This window comes from Schistocerca nitens, chromosome 5 (genome assembly GCF_023898315.1).
Source record: "Schistocerca nitens isolate TAMUIC-IGC-003100 chromosome 5, iqSchNite1.1, whole genome shotgun sequence".
Taxonomy (NCBI): Eukaryota; Metazoa; Arthropoda; class Insecta; order Orthoptera; family Acrididae; genus Schistocerca; species Schistocerca nitens.
In genome coordinates, this window is record NC_064618.1 from 636,214,438 (window position 1) to 636,227,204 (window position 12,767).

A 12,767-nucleotide genomic window follows, 5' to 3' on the forward strand; every position below is an offset into this window, starting at 1 on the left:
CCTTCCCCATGGAGCTAATGATGCATTATGTGCAATATTGCGAAAAATATGAGCCATATTACGCTCAGAGAATAACTTTTTTCTCTGTTGATCAGTATGAGAAGATGTTAATTTGTTAACAGCAAATTGCAAGTGCACCCACAGAACATCATCACAGAATTCATTTCACTTGTTAAAGGTAAACAGTGCCAACACAATATTGGGAATAGAAAACTACTTGAAACTGGAAGTGAACAGCAGCATAATCCTAAATTAAGACTGGGATACATATCACATGGATAGATTATGCACCACAGTATCTAACTCTACAGTATCTAATGAAGTTCTTCCAGATTTCAAATGTTAAATAAGCTGAGTGAATGAACGTAAGCATCACTGACATATCACACATGGTAACTGGATGAAACTCCCTGACAGATTAAAACTGTATGCCAGACCAAGACTCAAACTCAGGATCTTTGCATTTTGCAGGCAAGTGCTCTTCCAACTGAACTACCCAAATATGTGTGCAAAATTCACAGAAGTTCTCCTGTAAAACTTACAGGACTAGCACACCTGGAAGAAAGGTTATTGGGGAAACGTGGCTTAGCTGCAGCCTGGGGAATGTTTGCAGACTGAATTTTCCACTCTGCAGTGGACTGTGCACTGATATGAAACTCCCTGGCAGATTAAAACTGTATTTTTGACTGAGATTCAAATTTGGGATTCCTGTTCAAGTCTCAGTCTGGCACACACTTTTAATCTCCCAGGAAGTTTCATACCAGTGTACATTCTGCTGCAGAGGAAAAAATTCCTTATGATAGTTGGATGTTTTTATAGACCACCAGGTATCAGAAACTGTAGTGTCAGAGCATTTCAGAGTAAATCTGGAGAACACTATTGCTTTTCTGTTCATGCTATTATAATAGAAGAGACTTCAATTTGCCAGCTATAGAATGGAAGAGCAATGTGGATAAAACTGATGCCAGAGATGGGCTTGTGAGAGATTGTTCTAAATATTTTCTTTTTCTTCTTCTGAAATAATAACCCAACTCATGAGAGCATGCTAGTAATTAACACACCTAAAATTTTAAATAAATTAACATGGAGGTGATATCACTAATTACATGTGTTACAGGGAACATTAATAAAGGTAGGAAAATATTTGTACTTAGCAAAAGTGGCAACAAACAAATTGCAAAGTAAATGAGCAGTCAACATTAGGTATTCAGCTCCACGAATGTAGATGTGAAGCACTAACAGATAAAATTCAGGAGCATTGTACAATACACCTTTGGCCAGTAGATCTGAGCAAGACTGTAAGGGATTGGAAAGACCTGCAGTGGTTCAGTAACCTAGTTAGAAAGTTACTATGAAAGCAAAGAGTGCTTCACTACACATTTCTATGCAGTAAAGGCCTTGTTGACAAACAAAATCTGAACAAGTTCAAAAAGGGTGTAAGGAGACCAGTTTGAGACATTTTCAATGAATTTGAAACTGCAATTTAGCTAGTCAATCTGACTAAAAATCCTGACAGTTTAGTCTGTATCAAATCATTAAGCAAACTGAAACATCTGTTCAGATGTTCAGTGACCATACTGGCATTGAAATGGGAGAGGAAGAGGGAAGGATGAAATAGTATGTTTAGTTTAAGATCATAATATGGTTCCTCCTTTTAGTCACTTCACAGACACCTAAATAGCATATATTGGGATAGATGATCATGGAATAGAAAATCAACGAAAATTGTACAACTGTGGAAAGGCACCTTGACTGGACAAGATACGTGTGAGATTCTACGCAGATAATGCAAAAGAACTTGTCCCCTTGTACTAGCAGTTTATAAAAGGTTGCTAGAATCACAAAGAGTACCAAGGAACTAGAAAAAAGCACAGTAAGACCCTTTCATCAGAAGGTGGAAGTGCATAATTATAGACCAGTACCATTGACATCAGTTTATTGTTGAATTATGCAATATGTTTATATTCAAACAGTATTATCTTTGTGGAGAGTGCAAAATCTGGTGTATAAAAACCAACTTGGATTCTGCAAACAGAGATCTTGTGAAACTCTGCTCATCCTGTCCATCCAAGAGATTAAAAATGCCATAGACTCTGATGCTCTTGTTGGTGCCATGTTGTTTGACTTACAAAAAGCATTTGATACAGTTTTGTGCTGCCATTTAGAGAACAAAATATGAGCTTACCACATAGCCGACATGATCTGTGACTGGATTGAGGACTTCCTAGCAGATATAACTCAACAGGTCATTGTTAATAGGATGAAAGTATCAGGTGTAAAAGTAACATGGGAAGAACCCCAAGGGAATGTTATAATTCTCCTACTGCTTACCTAAATGATCTAGTGGATAAAATAACAAGCTTTGTGAGATTGTTCTCAGAAAATGCCGTTGTCTATAGGAAGCTAGAAAAACCTGCAGCAGACTGGTGCAAGGTTCACAGTTCACTGAACATAAATAAATGTATTGTATTGCATGTAAACAAATGAAGAGCTACATTACTGTTTGATTACAGCACTGGCAGATGCCATACTGAGATTCATTGAAAAAATCTCAAGTATGTGTAATTCGTCACAAAAGAAGTATGTTACAAAACACTCATTCAGGCAATTCCTGAGTATTGTTCATCAGTCTGGGACCTTTAAAGGGTTGGATTAACAGAAAAGATGGAGAAGGTCCAACAAAGAGTGGTGTGTCTCACATGGAATCATTAGGTAAATACAAGAAATTTAGGGATATGCTCACCAAACTCCAGTGGCAGATGCCACAAAAGAGGTATTGTTCATAATGGAGAGGTTTGCTCTGAGAGAATGTGTTAGCTGGGAAACATATCACTTCCTCCCACTTGTGTCCCATGAAATGACTATGATGAGAAAATCAAATTTGTTAGAGCTCATACAGAGAATTACCAGAAGTTGTTCTTCCCATGCAGCACTCATGAACAGAACAGAGAAGAGAGGAAATGACAGCGGTACTGGACTTATCCTCTGCCACATACCATAAAGTGGCTAGCAGGGTACAGATATAGGTGTAGGTGTAAGGATGGGCAAACTATAGTCCATGGACCAGAGAGAGCCCCAGTAAGATATATTCCAGCCTGTGGCAATTTTATTTATTTATTACCTCTATGATCATGATTATAGCCACAGTTTTCGTAATTTGAAGATATGGTTCAAAATGTAATGTTATTTGCTCTTGAAGCTTTTCATTACTAAAAAAGTTGCAAATTGACCTCTTCTGATATTTTTGTCTTTTATTTAATCTGTAATCAGTTAAGTTTGTTAATCACTCACTTAGAATATAATGTTATTAGAGTGTGACATATGCTGCTGCATGTCAATCACTTCAGGTGTTTTAAGAACTAATCCTCTAACAACCATTGTCTATAATCAAGGAAAGCATGAACTGCAATGCATGATTTCAGCATATTTACTTTCTTAATGATATATGGTTCCAGGGACACAGACTTTGGCTTTGGCACAGGAATCAGAGAGTATAGAGATGTTGGCTTCGGCCCATGATGTAATGCTGTTGTGGCATGTGACATAATATGCATGCAGACATCTAGAACAGAACATTGACAACACTTATTTTATTTATGTATTCTTTTTTGGAATGGAGGTAGTAGTGCCAGAATAATCTGTAATATAGCCTTAGGTCTTGGTTAGATTGGAAGGTGACCGTTTGTTTGAGATTTGGCAAAACCAATGAATGTGAGTATGAAATCTTTATTGTGGTGACATACGGCTCTTCAGTGTAGTCCAAAGTCTATACTAGTTTGAAAGGTGACAATCAGTGAAGCCATTGAATGTGATGTCATGAGAATAACTATAATACTCCTGTAATGGTGCATATTTTATCCTCGCTGGATTTCAAAGAGTAGTTTATGCCTCCCATTTTAATTTTTTATAAATTAGCTTCAAAGCAAATCATTAAACGAAACTAGAAAAGGCACAATAACTCATCAGCAGACAATATTTAGCCATTCTGTATAATTCCTCAATGGTACCTCCTTATGACAATACAGACAGATGTTATAATGTGGGTGCATTCACAATAAGACACACAGAAAGTGGTGAGGTTGCTAAGCTGCTGGCATTTATTGATGATATCCCTAGTACAAATACAAATACTCTCTTAAAGATACTGTAGACCAAAGGATGATGGGCAAAATGTCTTGCCTTGTATGATGGTCAAGCAGTCTGTTGCCAATGAGGTCAAATGACTCTGCCATGTGCAGCACTCTTACCTTTCTCCTTAAATCCGTGAAAAAGAGCAAAACAGCTGAAAATTTACTGATGTTGACACAGAGACAAATGGAAATAAAATGAAATTGCTCTCAGATTACTTTTGTGCATCTTCATTTTGACATGTGGAATGTGTTCTCTTAGTGACAGTATTTATAACAGCTCTCACATCAGTTTATCTATTTTATTTGGGACATATGTAAATGGAATCAATATTCACCAACTCTCAAGCAGCATGGTATATAATTTAATTATCTAATGTTACTAAGACTCAGCTTTTATTTCAAATGCTTATGCATCAACCTTATATTACACAGGAGCAATGATGATCTTGTTCCAGGCATGCAGTGCTTGGTGGTCCACTTAAGAGGGAGTCATATAAAATTCAAGGAATAACTGCTAGAACATAGACACTATTTTCTGTTACTGTTGATATATTTATTTGGCAAATAAGAAACCTAGAGGATGAACTTCAATGTTGTGAATGCAGTGATGAAATTGCTTGGTTTAAAGTCATAAGCTTGGCCATAACAGTTAAAAAATGCAGCATTCAAGAGAAGCCCGTACTAGGTATCATTTAATGGAAAGGAAGATTCAGCAGCAGTACTCATTCAGACCACATAACAAGCTTAAATTCAGCACAGCACTATTTCAACAGAAAATTTCATGCACACTTATACAGCTTTGGGCATGTCTAATTTCATTACTTTTTGGGCTCTTTAGGTACACTGTAAAACATAAATTAGTCTGTATTAAAATAACTTTTGTATTAGGATATACTCAGTAAAAATAATGAAGCAATGCAATGTATAAAAATTACATTTTGTAATGGTATTTGTTGCTTTTCCCGAAGACAGAGCACAAAACAACAGAGATGGATAAACTGTAGTAACAGGGGGACAAACTGTGCTCCTTAACACAACCCACCTTTTTTGCACTTTTTCTGAATTGTCTTTGTCTGCTCACATGCTGCTTGGTCACCTTTCTTCAGTGTTAGAGTACGAGTTCTCATGTTAGTTTTTGGGTCACATTCTGACCATGCTCCCTTCAGGTAGCGACAGGGATCTGAAAGAATTAGGAGATGTCATTAGTTCTAATTCAGGCAATAAAATTTAAATAAACATTATTACATTTTCAAATTTATGACAAATTAACAGTTTCTACATTTATTGCAAGAAGCAAACATATCATTTATTTTGCTCAGTCACCTTTCATTACAATATTAAATCATGTTGTCATGAAATGTGATTTGTTTACTTTTGCAGTACACTGATTTACATGATGAAAATACAGGGTGTCCCAGGGGGAATGGTCAGTATTCAGGGATATGACCGGAAGTATAATCTGAAGCAAAAGTCTAGTAAACATCAGCACTAAAATGTATAAATTATTAGTTATGAGGACTTGTTCAGTAGAAGGACGTATTTTACAGCAGCGAAATCATCAAGTGCTCACTGCTCTTGAGGTATACACTTTAGAGCCCATATTAACTGAAAATTTTATTCCTTGTTTTGATTCATGCTATCCTCTCAAAATATGGAGAGCTAAGAGCATGAGATTTGTTGCTCACAGCTCTTAAGGTATGCATTGTTGAGCCCATGTTTACTAGACTTTTTTATTTTGAATAATCGTTCCTGTATATCCCTGATTATTGACCACTGCTCCCGGGTCACGCTGCATGCATGATGTTTCTATCAGTTTTCTGGGGATTTATGCCTCTTGAAGGCAAGTAGCAGTCAGACTGTCTCTCACTTTGTGACTTTAACATGTTTCTGAATGTAATTTTTATATTTGCATGAATATCAAAAAGATAACTTGGAAAACTGTTTGAGTAAACTCTTCAGTTTCAAGCCACGTAATTTAAAATAAAATTCTTGAGCTTTCAACAAGTGTCTCCACCAATATCTTCGGGAGTAAACATGGCTAATTTCTGACCTAGGCACTGCATTGCACTTACTTAGGTGATGCAACACTGGAACCTTCCAGAAAAGAGCCAAATTGAAGCATGTGTGGGAAAGTGAGTTGTGCAGTTTTCAGCAGGTCTGTCCCCTGTGAGACTGAAAGATGTTGTGTGGGAGAAGGGGAAACACTGTATTTGAAACTTCTGCTCCTGCCTCCCTGTAAGTGTCAGCTATCTTTGTTTTCATTTGGTGTCCAAAGTCTGTCACCATGCCCTAATATGTTTCTGAGCCAAGGTCTCCATCTATTCAAATTGTTTGCCAGTGTCCTAGATTGTGTAGAGCTAGGCTGACTTCTCCAGCTCCCTTTGTTTTATGTCACAAATGTTCTATGCAAAACACTTAGTGACAATGGGAATTATTTGGCCTATATATGATTTGTGATCAAAAAGTAATGGAAATTTTTGTTTTTCTTAAAGTATTTTTATTGATACATACTTCAACATCAACTTTGTCCCCTTCAAAGTAATGTCCTTCAGATGTAATACACTTATCATCATCATCATCATCATTGTTGTATTCCTTTCAAGGATGAGGCTATTGCCTGTTCTGAACTCACAAACAAAATCATTCCCACCTTTTTCTAGGTCTTCCAACATCTCTTTTCCCATTCAGCTTGTAGTTCAGGATCTTCTGAGGAATTCTGTGACCTGTCATTCTCATGAGCTGTTGTTTCACAATATTTTTGAATTTTTTCATTCATGCTGAAAGAATTTAATTTTGTTCAAATATATTCATTTCTGATCATATCTCTTCTTATGCAGCTCTTCATCTTTCTTAGAAACCTCATCTCTTCTGTTTGATTTGTTGTTGTTGTTGTTGTGGTAACCCAGATTTTGCTTCCACAGGACAACAATGGAACCACCACTGCTTTATAGAATTTCATGATGGTTTCTTTTCGTACTTTATGGTCCAATGTCCTGCTAATGGTACATGGTACCACAGACAAGTTGGAATTTGTGTATTTTATTTCCAATATCTGGGTCCAAATCAAAACTTATAGCACAGCCTAAATAGGAGATTTGAGACACTTGTCCTAAAACCGAATTATCCAAACAATTTTTGGTCTGACTGGAAATTTTCCTCAGAATACCGTTAGTTTTGTTTTGTTACTAAAAATTTTAAAGTTGTACTTCTTGCAATTTGTTTAGCTGGTATACTGATCTTGGGAGATCATCTTCATTCTTTTGAATAATAACAATGTCATCAGCAAACAATAGTACATTCAGGTATTCCTCATTCATTACCTTAATTCCATTGTTTACTTTACATTTCCATTTGTGAAGAATGAAGTCAGTGTAGATATTAACAAGGGTAGGTGGTAGTCCACATCCTTGTCTGAGACTTCGGTCTATAATTATTTCTTCAAATTGATTCCTAACTGTGTTTATTACAGTGTGTGTAGCTTTGTAAAGCCTTTTCATTACCTCTATTAGATGATAGGGATATCTGTATTCAGACATAACCTTCCATAGGCTATCACAGCTCACACGGTTTAAAGGCCTTCTCAAGGGCAATAAAGGCCATATGGGTTTATATATTACATTCTCTGTGTTTTTCTGTGATGTTTTTAATTACAAACACATTGTCTGTGCATAAATGACCTGATCTAAATCCATTTTTTTCTTCAGAAATAATAGCTTCATAATATTCTTCTGTCATTATTGATGATCTTTGAATATAGTTTGTAGCCAGTGTTTAGAAGACTTATGCCATGACAGTTTTTACAGTCGTTAGGTTTCCCTTTTTTGAAAAGAGAGATTACTTCTGCTGTAAACCAAGGATGTGGGATCTTGCATTTCAACCAACATTCATTTATTAACTGTAATACACATGTGCCATTACATTTTCCAATCTTGAAAGCACTACTGGAACTAATTTTCCATTATGGATTTCAACTCTTTCAGCAATTTTGTATATGTCTCACCAATGGTGGCAAAATGACGCCTGTCCATGGTTCTCTTCAGCCTCAGGAATAACAATAAGTTGCAGGGGCCATGTCTGGTGAATAAGGTGGCTAGGGCAAAATAACTGTTGGGTTTTTTGCCAAAAAATCAGGAACAAGAATTGAGATTTGAGTGAGAACATCATAGTGATACAATTTCCATGAGTGATTGTGCCAAAATTTTGGTCATTTTTGTTGGATTGCTTCATCCAAATGGTGCATAACTTCCAGATTGTTTTCCTTATTGACCATACAACCATAATGCAGGAACTCATGAGGTACTATTCTATTTAATAAAAAAACAGTGAGAAGAACCTTTATATATGACCAAATTTGTTGAGATTTTTTTTCATTCTTGGCCTTTCAGGCAGTTTCCACAGGGATGATTCAGCCTTGGTTTCAATGTCATGCCCATGTACCTATGTTTCACCACATGTTATAACCTTCTTTAGAAGTTCTGGATAATTGTCAACTTCATTCAGCAATTCCTGAGTGGTATCTATGCAATGCTTTTTGTACAAATTCAAGTATTTCGGAACAAACTTCGCTGCTATGCATTTCATGCCCAAAACATCCGAAAAATTGCTTGGCTTGAGCGAAAGAATATGCCAACAGCATCATCAAGCTCTCTGATGGAGATTGAGCAATTTTCCAGAACCATTTTCTTTACTTCTTCCACATTGTCATCAGTAATACGGAGTCCACGGCAGTCATCATCTTCAATGTCTTCTCAACCCTCTGTGAAACATTTATACTACTTGTAAACTCCTGTCTTACTTATGGTAGAGTTGCCAAAAGCCACAGTCAACATTTCAAATGTGGAGCTGCACTTTACTCCATTTTTCAATCAAAATTTAATATAAAAATTCTTTGCTGAATTTTCCCAAAAGTAAAAATTCTCCAATTCTTGAAAACACAACAACCTTTTCAGCTGTCAATTATAAGCTAAATATTCAAATCAGCTGAAATGCAAAAATATATCAGGAACATGATTACTAACAAGATAAAAAAGCTCTGAAAATTCATATGTATAAGGCCAGCAAAATTAAAAAATTTCCCATACTTTTTGATCACACCTTGTAGATATTGCCAAATTCACACGGGACACTGTACATGTAGGGATATAAAGTGGAATGATCAGATAGGCTCAATCACAGTTAAAGGAGCTGGCACACTTCAGATCACTGGCAGGATACTGGGAAAATGCAGTTGGTCTTTGCAGTCTGTTTACAAATCACTTGTGTACCCCATCTCAGAATAATGCTCAGGTATGTGGGACCCATATGAAATAAGCCTAACAGGGAGACTGAAAGTGTACAAAGAAGGACAATATGAATGGTCACAAATTTGTTTGACTCATGGGAAAGTAAAAAAACTTGAATTTGCAAATTCCACACAAAAGCCTACTTACAGAACTACAAGAACCAATATCTAGAGATATTCTTCATCCCTCCTATGTATCACTCCTGTAGGGACAGTGAAAATTATATGAGACTAATTACTTTATGCACAGAGGCATATAAGCCATCATTCTTTTCATGTTCCTTATGTGATTAGAACAGGAAGAAACCATAATATTTGATACCATGCTAAGTATCCTCTGCTGTGCACTTCACAATAGTTTGCAGAGTTTGTTTGTAGATGTAGGTGTACAGATTCTGGATCTTGGAGGCAATCTAGAATATTGGTTTTAGTCCTCATCTCTGGAGCATGTTTGATATTTTGTTGGTCGTAGCCCCACTGCATGAAGAAATCACTGCCTTGTTCTCTTACACTGTGATGCAAGCATCTTTCATCATTTGCACCTGAAAAAGTTTGTAATATCTTTTTTTACCTGGAAATGAGCCTCAAATGCTGAAATTCTGACTGGAGATTGTCATAATAATGTGTCATCGTAGGTCTCTGCACTGAGATGCTAAAGACAGTTTCTTTGTGCATGACATAATGGTACCTACTGGCATTGTGGTGGCAGCTTGAGTGGTTTCGTCTGGTATATATTAAATGACAAACTGGCCATCTGCCTTCTAGTCTGCTAACACACCCAGGAGGGGCAGCTTTCCATCCATGTCTATCTCACTATCTTTGGTCATGTGATCTACGAACTGCTGCAGAGTACTTACACTGTTCATCTAATAAGATGACATGGGACTTTGTACATGTCTTCATAATTGCACTGCATGATAAAAGAGGCAACCAATATGAGATTGTATCTAACAGTTTTAACTGAGATCAGTGATACATATTTAGTCAGGCAGGGTAACGGGCTTCGGACACTGAATGAAAATGGTGAGGGATACTTGGGGCTTATAGGGATGCAGCAGCAGCAGTTTCAAATGTGGTACTGGCCCCCTGTGCCATGAAATACCATTTGATCATGTGACAGAAGTTGCTCAACTTGCCCTCCCATGCATGCATCACTTGGTCAACATCCAGAAAGTTCTAGGTGCTGCTGTCTATCCTACATAATCAGAACACAGTGCCTACCCCAATAGTCAGTACTTTTACTCGTGAAAGCAATGTCGACAACAGCCATCAAAAGCTCAGTGATTTTATCTGAAATGATGTGACTCGAATACTGAGAAATGTGTTGCCACTGCAAAAGACTCTGAGGATACAGAAAATTGTTAAAATCACAAACAGACAAATAGGGTTGTCATTACTTATATTCAGGAATCAAAACTCATAGGACAATCAATAGGATCAAAAATAAATACAACGCAGCAGTCCTAGCTGTCAGAACGATTTATTCTTTCACAACATAGCAAAGGTCTTCTCCTTCACCTTTGCCTCTCCCAAAGAAAAACTCTGTTATTCTGGAAGCTAATATTACTGTGATATGTTGTTCTATATTCCCTTCACCAGCAGCTGCAGCAGTGAGGGAAAAATGAAGAGACTCACACAGCATACATTAGTGCGAGACCTACATCAAACTAGTCTTTGGATTGAAGGCAACAAGTCTTCCGTAGACCCCATAAAGATAAACCTACAGGCATGTTGAATGAGTCAAGATATAGGTTAACACAGGGGAAGCAACTCTTAGAGACTTAATCTGTATGTTGTATTAACAGTGAAATATCTTTGGATTATTTAATGCTATTTATGTGTGTGTCAGCCAAATTTACCCTTTAATTAGAAAGAAAGGTGTTATTTTTTTAAGATTCTGTGGCTTCTTCACCTATGTTTGATAATTATTCTTCATCTTCTATTGGTAGATAAATATTTACTTAATTGCTTTGGTATTTTTAAGACAAATAGTTACATTCTGTTATAATATACAACTACCTGTCATGCATATCTGTGTTGCCACTTGCTATGGAGCTAACAGTAATTTTCAATCCAGGTAATAAGATATTTGTAGTAGATGCTAATGGGGTATTTTTTTAATTTTTCTTTGAGTTAGTAGAGAGACCCAATTTCTTACATTATGTTAAATGGAAGTTGATTGTATACTGTTTCATCAGAGTACATAACTTGACTACCAAGCAAGCCTTTTGTGTCTTTATTATTTTTTAGTGTGTGAAAGTCTTTGACAAGCTGTCTTACTTCATAAGCTAATGAACTGAGAATAAGGATTAATATTCCTTCTGCAGCAACAATTAAAAACTAAATTATGAGCTGCAAAAAAGAGAGTAAACAGTAGACAGAGTTTTAGACAGAGGACATTATGAAGTCATTTTCATACTGCTAAAAATCTTTCACATGCATGAAGACTATATCAAACAGAAATAAATTATACAATGCCTGACAAAAAAAGTGAAGCACCCAAAAGGGAAGGAGGAAATAAAATGAAACTAAATGGGTTGACAGGATGTATAATGTGCTTTTAGTGATTACACAACCATGTCTGATTACAATGAACTTAGCAGTATGGGCCCACATATCAGTACGACATTGCACCTCCTCTAACCTGGATGGAAGCACTCATTCACCTAGGAAAGTTGCAATAAAATTGTTGTACCCTCTCATGAGCCAAGCTGGCCCAGAGCTATTGTCACTGGTCTGTCAAGTGCTTATAACACTATCTCACATGAGTATGTGGTATCTACATATCTTTCACAGTGATCACTCAACAAGTGACAATATCACACCCATTACATACCCTACCATACTTGACAACAACACTAAACACGAATAAAACTAATGCACTCTGGAGCCCATTCAACCTATCACAGAGAATTGCAACTCAAATCATTTACATACCCACTTATGATGTGTAGGTACACCATGTTACATTGGAATCCGACCATGTCTTCTGGATGCTTCCCTTCTTTGTCAGGCAGTGAAGATAAATCGTGTTGGTTGTTGCTGTCTAATACTCATGGGGGATTGGAATTCAATAGTAGGAAAAGTAAGAGAAGGAAACATAGTAGGCCAATATGGAGTGGGGGAAAGGAATGGAAGATGAAGCCGCCTGGTAGAATTTTGCACACAGCATAATTTAATCATTGCTAACACTCGGTTTAAGAATCATGAAAGAAGATTGTATATGTGGAAGAGACCTGGAAACACTTGAAGGTTTCAGGTAGATTATATAATGGTAAGACAAAGATTTATGAAACAGATTTTAAATTATAAGACATTTCCAGGGGAAGAGGTGGACTGACTACAATTTATTGTTA

At 36.6% G+C, this 12,767-nt stretch overlaps 1 protein-coding gene across 1 annotated transcript in view; it reads right to left on the reverse strand.

Annotated features, from left to right (window-relative positions):
• Positions 1-12,767, reverse strand: part of LOC126259390 (uncharacterized) — a 155,422-nt gene that overhangs the window by 10,260 nt on the left and 132,395 nt on the right. The window contains exon 3 of the mRNA XM_049956151.1: positions 5,173-5,310. Coding sequence (XP_049812108.1) covers positions 5,173-5,310 — 138 coding nt within the window. The remainder of the gene's footprint in view (positions 1-5,172; positions 5,311-12,767) is intronic.